This window comes from Argentina silus (genome assembly GCF_951799395.1).
Source record: "Argentina silus genome assembly, chromosome: 17".
Taxonomy (NCBI): domain Eukaryota; kingdom Metazoa; phylum Chordata; class Actinopteri; order Argentiniformes; family Argentinidae; genus Argentina; species Argentina silus.
In genome coordinates, this window is record NC_139671.1 from 12,090,240 (window position 1) to 12,100,239 (window position 10,000).

The 10,000-nt window shown below is 46.4% G+C and overlaps 1 protein-coding gene across 3 annotated transcripts in view; it reads left to right on the plus strand.

The window, feature by feature from the left end:
• The window catches only part of plcb4b (phospholipase C, beta 4b), a gene marked incomplete at its 5' end in the record, with an annotated part of 32,754 nt that overhangs the window by 4,194 nt on the left and 18,560 nt on the right, over positions 1 to 10,000 (plus strand). For all 3 annotated transcript variants that reach the window (XM_083688664.1, XM_083688666.1, XM_083688665.1), the window contains 10 exons: positions 808 to 888; positions 1,192 to 1,251; positions 3,384 to 3,527; positions 5,643 to 5,722; positions 5,863 to 5,916; positions 6,553 to 6,634; positions 7,162 to 7,262; positions 8,061 to 8,118; positions 9,395 to 9,503; positions 9,945 to 10,000. The exon at positions 9,945 to 10,000 is cut by the window's right edge and continues 155 nt beyond it. In XM_083688664.1, the coding sequence (XP_083544790.1) occupies positions 808 to 888; positions 1,192 to 1,251; positions 3,384 to 3,527; positions 5,643 to 5,722; positions 5,863 to 5,916; positions 6,553 to 6,634; positions 7,162 to 7,262; positions 8,061 to 8,118; positions 9,395 to 9,503; positions 9,945 to 10,000 (825 nt within the window). The remainder of the gene's footprint in view (positions 1 to 807; positions 889 to 1,191; positions 1,252 to 3,383; positions 3,528 to 5,642; positions 5,723 to 5,862; positions 5,917 to 6,552; positions 6,635 to 7,161; positions 7,263 to 8,060; positions 8,119 to 9,394; positions 9,504 to 9,944) is intronic.

Here is a 10,000-nt window from a genome sequence, read left to right on the forward strand (position 1 = left end):
GGAACGTCTCTAACCAGAACATGTAATACCCAAAGATTTATAGATTTGAAGATACTAAAACAAAGCCCCCCTCGTGAAGGCTGTAATGTCTAAATGTTTTGGTTAGGATAATAAATAAGCATTTGTCTATCGAACGTCCATCGTCTTCCAAATATAGCTAGAAAAGACCATTCTTTTCAAGTGACCAGTTTGTTCTGTTCCTGCCCCATTGTTCCTGCCCCACTGTAGCAACATAATAGCATACAGGTTCTTTACAACCAGAGAATAGCTATAGCCAGGCGGCTGGGGAGTGTTGTCTGCCCTGCACACAGACACAAAACAGCTTGTGCTCTGTCACCAAGGCAACTGTTTGTGGTACCAAGGCGATGTTTGCATTCAACAGTTCATGACATTCACATTTATCTGTGTTTGTGTTTGCGCTGGTGCTAGGATCTCCTGTACTGCACGCACAGGGGGCGTGTGTGTGTGTGTGTGTGTGTGTGTGTGTGTGTGTGTGTGTGTGTGTGTGTGTGTGTGTGTGTGTGTGTGTGTGTGTACGAGAGTGTGTGTGTGTGTGCGTGCGTGTGTGTGTGTAGGAGAGTGTATGTACAAGAGTGAGTGTGTGTGTGTGTGTTGGGTACATCTTTGAAAATGAATTATAGATGCTGCTGTTTGTCTTGTTGCGTAAGGACACGGTGTGTGTGTGTGTGTGTGTGTGTGTGTGTGTGTGTGTGTGTGTAATGGAGCGGGTGTTTAATGTCCTAGCGTGTCACATAAAGGCTTTGATTGACGAGCCATTTCTCTTATTAAAATTCTTTTGTTTTCCAGGACCCATTTGTCTTTGAGCCCAACTGTCTGGTGAAAGTGGACGAGTTTGGCTTCTTCATCATGTGGAAAAGCGAAGGAAAGGTACCACCTCCACCTCCCGATGCACATTCTCTCCTTTGTTGTTTCGGAGACAGAAAAGTGGATTAAGTGATTTAAAAACCTAGAACATAGTTCAAAACAGAACTGTTTTGGTCACAATAACCCTCTTCAAAAGAGTCTGATGCCTCGTGTGTTCAGAAGTGTTTTGTTCTTCCTCTCTTCTCTTTCAAGTCTTTGTATATGTGTTTATGATTAAGAAAGGCTAAAAAACAAAAAAAGTTGTTCCAAAACAAATGCCCTGACACGATCCTCCCTCTCTCTTTCTCTCTCTCTCTCTCTCTCTAGGAGGGCCAGGTTCTAGAATGTTCCCTCATCAACAGCATCCGAGTTGGAAGCGTACCAAAGGTGAGACCTTGGAAAGGCAATTTCCTCTACTGTTTCAACAACCTTCACGCTTTCTACCCACCCCCTCCACCTTTCCATCTCTCTCTCTCTCTCTCTCTCTCTCTCTCTCTCTCTCTCTCTCTCTCCCTCCATCCATCCCTCGAACTCTCGACCTTTCCACGGCAGCCACTGGGCCAGTCATAATTGGGGTGACTGTGGCCCACCATACTTTAAGTGGCCAAGGGCTAGTTTGTTGAGATTGTTCCAACAGTCCAACGTGGCCATGCAGTATTAATGGGTGGAGACTTTACTTTGAAGTGAGTTTTGAATGTGAGGTTGCTGGATTATCTGCAGTATGCAGCGGGCTGCCCTTTGGTTTCCTTCAGGAGGTGCACCGTTCATCAAATATTTAACGACACGTCGATATTTATAACGCTCTAGGTCTGTAGTTGTGTATCTCAGACTTGTTCCTTTTATCTTGTATATGTTAGATTTTCTCTGTAACAATGCCCCTGCAGTACAATTATTTCCAACAACCAGATAGATATTGAGTAGACTATACCCTCCCGGATCCAAACAAATGTCTTCGCCTACCGATGCGAGGCGTGCGTTCCCTGTCAAAATGTCTGTTCAACTCTCCCTAAATGCGAGTCCTATCTGTGTAAACACCGACTCTATGGGCTGTTTAGAATACAGCAGACATCAACCACATTACTCTTCTTTAAGCGATCACGAAGGCTATACACCCCCACACAGGCATCCACATACACATGAACCCACATACTGAATACACACAGAACCCCCCCCCCCCACACACACACACACACACACACACACACACACAGCCTCTCCTTGCATTAAATATTGACTCCCTTAGTGATTCCCTCATCCCATCCTGCTGTAATGTAATATTTGGGGTAATCATGTGGGCGACATGAATTATGGAAGGACCCGAGGAGCTGAGGGAGTGGGCCCATATGGATGCCGGACTGTAATTTAAGGTGCTCTTTCTCATAAGCGCCTGAGAATCAAATCCCCAAACAGCTTCGGCAGAACAAATACATCTGACAATACACCAGTGTGTGCGGATGGATCACAAGGCTGTGTCTATTGTTGACAAAGCAGGAGTTGGTCTTTGTGTGTGTGTGTGTGCTTGCGTACATGCGTGGGTGCATACAGTACCTGTGTGTGTGTGTGTGTGTGTGTGTGTGTGTGTGTGTGTGTGTGTGTGTGTGTGTGTGTGTGTAAGCTTATGTCCTGTTCGTTGAGGAGCTGTGTTCATCTCTGTAAACATCCAGACGAGGAGCAGCAGATCTGAGGGTGCTCTTGGATGCCTAACGAGATTATACCATCACAAGGAGCTATTTCAGCTAATTCAATGAACAAAGAGAGAATAATGGCATTGTAGGCTGTATTAGCTTTAATAAACAGAGACTCGCCCACAAATTGAAAAACCTGTTGCCGTCCACATGATTCAATCAAGGAACTAATATTCCCGCTGTCTTAGATAGCTCCACCTGATGAGAGACGGAGGAGAGATGGAAAGCAGGAGAGTGGAATCCTCAATTAGTCAATTTGGCCAAATTGTTGCGAGAAACCAAAATGGTTCCATGCGTTGGTTGTGGATTGTTTTTCGCTGGAAGCGCTGCAGCTGATCCAGGACTCACAGACAGGCTGGCAGACAGACAGACAGGCTGGCAGATCAGACAGACAGACAGACAGGCTGGCAGACAGGCAGGCAGACAGACAGACAGGCAGGCAGGCAGACAGATAGACAGGCAGGCAGGCAGACAGACAAGCAGGCAGACAGGCAGGCCAGCAGACAGACAGGCAGACAGACAGGCAGACAGGCAGGCAGGGAGATAGGCAGGCAGGCAGGGAGGCAGGCAGGGAGGCAGGCAGACAGACAGTGTCAGCTGTGTTGGCTCCTCTCTCAGGTCCTGGTGGAGATGCTATAGATAGACTCAAACTCCATGGTTATGTTACTGTGGGATACATACAAAAGCTTTTATTGTCCACACAAGGTGTGCCTTTGAATTCCCTGACAATGACATGACAAACGTTGCATTTGTTCTCTCTCTCTCTCCTCTCCCCACAGTCAAATCAAATCAATCTTCTCTTTCTCTCTCTCTCTCTCTCTCTCTCTCTTTCAGGACCCTAAGCTCCTGTTGTCGTTTGAGGCCATCGGGAAGACAGAGGCAGAGCTGGAAGGATGCATCATCTGTATCTGCAGCGGCACTGATCTGGTCAACCTCAGCTTTATATACATGGTGGCAGAGAACCTAGACACGGCCAGGGTAAATACTGTACACAACATTCAAACAACGTAAACACATTACACAGCATTAAATACAGGGCAACAAACAGACCTGGTCAACCAAGATAATTACACCTGACTGATTCTTCCCCAAGACAGGAAAGGCCAGGGTTCTGAAGAGTAGTGTGTCAGGCCTAGGGAGTACCTCTCCCTCTCTCTCTCTCCCTCTCTCTCTCTCCCTCCTCTCCCCTTCCTCTCTCTTGAGTGTGTCTGTGAGAGTATGTCTCTCATCTCGCCTGGGGAGCCAAAAGGCTAAGGAAAAAATACCTCTCTGCCTGTCCCCTAATCCCTTTCTCCCACTCACTCATCCCCTCTCTCTCAGCCATGCTCAGACAACAGATCCCCTTTCAGTGGAACTGAGCCTTCTCAGAAAACCCCACGACTAACACTGCCCTCTGGTGGCCACCAGGAGAAATGTAGACATTCACCCAGAATGTGTTTGTTCTGTTGTTGATCCTAAATCACAGGTTGTAGGGGACATGGATTGGAATTTTCCTTATAAATGCCCTCAGTTCAACTGACAGCAGATGATTTCAGATGATTGATTTCTGATCAGTAAACAATAATCATGTGAGATGTTAACTCATTTGGTGCAGAGGGTGAATAAAGTCACCCAAATTGTCAACATTATAGAGTGCCAAGGGTGACTTTATTCACCAAAAATGCATAAATAATGATGCTTCATTTTGTAGCCAGTCAAAGTATTGTTGCCAGGTAAATACCACATAAAACACTTGGCACTCTAGCTGGTGAGAGTTCCAGAATTATTTGGCAGTTAGTGAGTTCATGTAAAATGAAATCCCATGTAGTTATTTTAATTCCTCTTTAATGTTTAGAGAGAACATGGTAAGTGTTATGAATGGTGTTTGCACTGTGCCCGTAGAGTACTCTATACTTTGCAACAGGATTGAAAATAATTTACCCAGAGTAGCCTTCACCAGCCAAGCCTGAAGGTCAGGACACACGCACGCACGTATGCACACACACACACACACACACACACACACACACACACACTAACACCCACTCATTCTTGCTAACTCGTCTCTGGCTCTTGCACACACACCCACACACGCACGCGCGCACACACACACTCACTCACACACACACACACACACACACCGTCTCACACTCTCACAGCATGCAGGTGGCCCTAAGCAGCAGACCTGGAGAGCTGACAGAGTTATTCACATCAACACAGCCAGGAACAAACATCACAGACACACACACACACACACACACACACACACACACACATACACACACACACACACACACACACACACACACACACACAGCTAGGGCTGGGCGATATGGCCTAAAATTCAATTCAAATTTTTTTTTCCTTATTGCCTGTATGAGGCTTAGCATAAAGCAAAACATTTCAATAATAAAATGCGGTAAAACTCGAAACTCACGATACAGCTCATTGCGATGTTGTGCATACAAACACATTGAATACATCATATATGCCACACAGCCCAGAAACACAGCTGCACTTATTAAGGATGATGTGTCAGTTCAAAGTCAGACAAAATCAGAAAGGATTTGTTGTTGAGGTTTTGGGGGTAGGGGTGGGGGCAGTGAACGTTAATGTGACACAGCTCTTTGCCCACTCACACACACACTCACTCACTCACACACACACTCACTCACTCACACACACACACACTCACTCACTCACACTTACTGTAGAGTGGGCTCTCAGGAATAGCACAGGGCCTTCTCCAGCTGTTTATTTACTCTCTCTTCACACACTATATCCGTTTCACTGTGTTTACGTGTGTGTGTGTGTGTGTGTGTGTGTGTGTGTGCGTGCGTGTGCGTGTGCGTGTGTACATGTGTGTGTTCTCTCTTTCTCACAATAATCCATTTCCCAGTGTTTACATCTCATAGACAGCTACTGCTAAACACCAGATAGATACATCTGCACAGCCATCCTCTTCTCGACTAATACGTGTGTGTGTGTGTGTGTGTGTGTGTGTGTGTGCGTGTGTGCGCGTGTGCGTGCGTGCATGTGTGTGTGTGTGAACCGTTCTATTTCTGTCCGTCCGGGTATGTATGTGTGAGAATCCTTGTGATTGTTTGCTTGCAGAAGTGGACGGAAGGTTTGAGGTCAGTGATTCACAACTTCAGAGCCAACAACGTCTGTCCAATGACCTGCCTCAAGAAACAGTGAGTACCCACAATACACCAGGCGTCGCACAACAGGAACAACGGGTGTCTCATCATGACTTATATGCCGTGTGTGTGTGTGTGTGTGTGTGTGTGTGTGTGTGTGTGTGTGTGTGTGTGTTTTCTCCTCTCTTGTTCAGTTGGATGAGGATGTGCTTTCAGACCAATCAGAACGGAAAGATCCCAGTGCGAGGGTAAGAGGCATTTAAATCACGTCCGCCAGCAGAAGGAGAAGAGATCGTTTTTTCCCATCGCTCACAAACATTATTACGTTGTCATTGATCATTGGTAGCTCAGGGTCGGCCTAGAATTGTACTGCTACATGATTCTAGATGCGTCTCAAGCTAGAAGCGTGAGCCACTAGATATCCTTTACACAACGGGGTTGATCAAACCAAGCGTTGTGATTGGCGTTGTATAAAAGCGATAATACCCTCGAAGCCGTGATTTATCGTCAATATTGCCACTTGGTAGGAGTTCGCCAGCACTCAGCTGAGCCTCGTGCCTAACAACTCCCCCTACACGTGACAGTATTGACAATAAGTCACGGCTTCTCTGCCATTATTGCTTAAATAAATCATTGTACAATATGCTAATGTGATGGGACATGACTCTCTCTACTGTCTCTCTCATTTCTCTCCCTCATTCTCATCCCCCCTTCTCTCTCTCTCCCCCTCTCTCTCTTTCTCTCTCATTTCACTCCCTCACTCTCATCCCATCCCCCCCCCCTCTCTCTCTCTCTTTCCCCCCCTCTCTCTCTCTGTCTCATTTCTCTCCTCCCCTCTCATTTCTCTCTCTCTCTCTCTCTCTCTCTCTCTCTCTCCGTTGCAGCATCACACGGACATTTGCGTCGGGGAAGACAGAGAAGGGGATCTTCCAGGCCCTGAAGGAGCTGGGCCTGCCCAGTGGAAAGGTCAGATACCATCACGTCATAAAGATAAAGATAAAGGTTAAGACGACGGTAGATTATCAAACACAGGTGGTTTATCCACAGTGTTTCTGTCAGGGTCAATCTAGATTCTTATCTGGACCGTCACTCCCACACTAACAGCCCAGCCAAGTGCTTCTAACCTTGGGCCTCTGTGCCCTGTTCTCTGGCTCTGATAGTGTGTTACTGTGTGTGTGTGTGTGTGTGTGTGTGTGTGTGTGTGTGTGTGTGTGTGTGTGTGTGTGTGTGTGTGTGTGTGTGTGTGTGTGTGTGTGTGTGTGTGTGTGTGTGTGGCCAAGTGGAGGCTGGTGGAGGTCGAAATCAGAGGACAAAAGGCTCATTTGAACGCATGGAACGGAATGAGAATAGTATCAAACATGTTCCGTTCGATGCATTCCAATGTCTTTTCCACCAGGGCCTCCACGGTGTGTGGGATGGTGTGTGGGATGGTGTGTGGGATGGTGTGTGTAGTCTGATAACGTGGCGATCTGCTCCCCTCTGTCTCTCCCCAGAACGATGAGATAGAACACTCTGCGTTCCCCTTCGACATCTTCTACGCCCTCACACAGAAGATCTGCCCTCGCACCGACATCGAGGAACTCTTCAAGAAGATGTGAGTCTGTGCTGCTGCACTACATACTGTACAGCAGGGGAGGCTGGTGGAGGTAGAAATCGGAGGACGGGCTCATTGTAATGCATGGAACGAAACTATTATATCCATGTATATGATATTATACCATGAAGGGTAACTAGTATACCCTCAGTACTAGTATGTTACTTTATAGTCTATATCATATCATTATAAACAGTACATTTATGCTAACGGTCCGTTAACCATAGCTTATATTCACAATACAAGTACTCAAATATGAACAGTCATTTTTGACAGTAAGGTGAAACCCCCCAGGTATGGACACATGGTAATGTAATCTTTTAGTTTACTGTAAGGTGACCGTGGGTGTCCAGAAAGACGCCAATGAAATAAAATGTATTATTATTATTATTATTATTATTATTATTATTATTATTATTAATGTTATCTGTGCTATTAAAGCTATCTGTGCACAGTTGTAAGAGGAATGCAGGAGATTGTGTTGTTGTGTGTGGGTGGCTGACAGAGTCCAGCGTTTAGCCAGTCTGCGTCAGCTCTACTAACTTCCTCTGGACAGCCTAACCCTGCTTCAACAGTTCAACATTAACACCTTTGTGGAACTTTTTTTTATTTTTTTTATGTTCAACCGGTGGTGATTTAACATGTTTTTATAAATGTTCTGTTTTGGAAAGTGTTAACATGAAGATGCTCTAGTCTAGTTGACCCCTTAATTAAGAAAACCCTTTTGCTTATAGTACCGACTGACAGGATTAAAAAGAGAAATAACATTCATTTTTTTTCTAATTAATTCCTTTGCAGCAATGGGGACAAAAGTGATTTTTTAAACGTAGACCAGTTAGTCAGCTTTCTGAATGAAGTAAGCTCTTTATCATTCATTAACTTCTCTGTGTGACAGCTTGACCTGCGATCCCGCTCCCCCTCATCCAGCTCTGGGTAGAAGTTGCCCTCAGGAACAGATCTAGGATCAGCTGACCTTCCTCCAATCCTAACCTTTAACCTCTAATGGGGGGGGGAAACACAAAACTGACCTATGATCAGCATCTAGGGGCAACTTCATCCTACTCCTATTTGTCTGCATGCCCCCCTGCCGTTCATTATCCCCTGCCCTGCCCTCTTGTGTCACTTTGTTGTAACTATGGCAACGCGATGGGTGGGTTCTGTCCTGTTGCTTTCTGCTCGGCCATCTTGCTGCTTGGTGTCCGTGTCCGTACTGTGTACTGTGTGCTTCTCTTGGCTGAAAAAACCCCCCCATCTGCTTCAACCCCCTTCTCTCTGTGTGCGGCTGCCCAAAGTGTCCCCGCTTCTCTTCCCCCTGCCCGTGTGTCATGTTGAAATGGATCCCCATTCATAAAAAAAAACAACCAAAAAAGACCAAAGCTCTGGTGTTGTTATGATTCCTGCTGTCTGAGTAGCCCTGCTTTAAAAGACCCACACGTTCAGGCTCCTCCCCCCTAGCAGCCACGCCCATCCCACTGCTGTAGCGCTGTGTCAGTGACTGTGGCTCCTGTTTTAACTGGAACGCCCGCAAATGAAAGATATGTGTTTGTCCCTACTGTAGTATTACTTCATGGTCCAATCTCACTCTGTCACAGTGGAATGTTGTTCCCCTCTGTTGTTTTGCTCTGTGTATAGTTGTTTGTTTCTGTTGTCGGTGAGTCCAATGCCCAGTTCCAAATCCAACCTCAGTCCTTAACCCCTAGGCCGGTAGATGTAGAACAGTGGAGATGTGGAGAAGTCAGAGGATCATTGTAACGCATGGAATGATTTGATACCATACCATTCTCATGTCATTCCATGCATTACAATCTACTTCCACCAGCCTCCCCTGATCTAAAAAGATCAAACAAGTGTTACCAATATGGTCATAACCGTAGATGGCTTTTTGGTTCATATCACCAACACCAACTCACTTCTCTCAGATATACAGGAGGTGTCTAGGGGGGGTTAGGGCCTAGGAGTCGGTTTGGGATTGGGCCACAGTATCCATAGTGAGCTGTCTTATGTGAGTGAGAGTGAGGTGGCTGTGTTACGTTTGTGCGATTGAGACGGTGTGTGTGTGTGTATGTGTTGGAACAGTGGCTGTGTGTGTGATGGTTTGTGTGTGTGTGTGTGTGTGTCGTTGCGTTCCTCAGAACCAGCGTGACCCGAGGCTAAATGAGATCCTGTTCCCCTTCTACGACCCCAAACGAGCCATGCAGATCATCGAGAAATACGAGAGAGACCCCGAACTGAAGAAGAAAGGTGAGAGAGAGAGAGAGACGTTGGAGGTTGACAGAGAGGGAGACGGAGAGTGAGAGAGGGAGAGATATTGTTTTATCTTTCTCATCCTCCTCCTCCTGCTGTCTTGCTCTCTGCTCCAGTGCCCCTCAACCTTGGTATGACATGGTGGATGTTGTCCTCCTATCACTGCACAGTGCACACACAACACCCCCCCCCACTCCTCTCCAGTCTCGCACAGAAATGCCTCTACTGCCATCTCCTGGTGACTACTGAGTATTACACTCTGATGAGTGACCACTTTCAAATGAAAAAAAGGGTTGGATGATTGAGTCGAAAAAAAGGTCCCCATTAGAGTTCCATCTGGCTCAACTTACAGTTCGTAAGAAACACGTTTAACTGGCCTGCCTTCCCTTTCCCCCTCCGTCTCCCCCTCTCCCCCTCCTCCCTTCCCCTCTCTCCTAGGCCGTATGTCCAGTGATGGCTTCTGCAGGTATCTGATGTCAGATGAGAACGCTCCG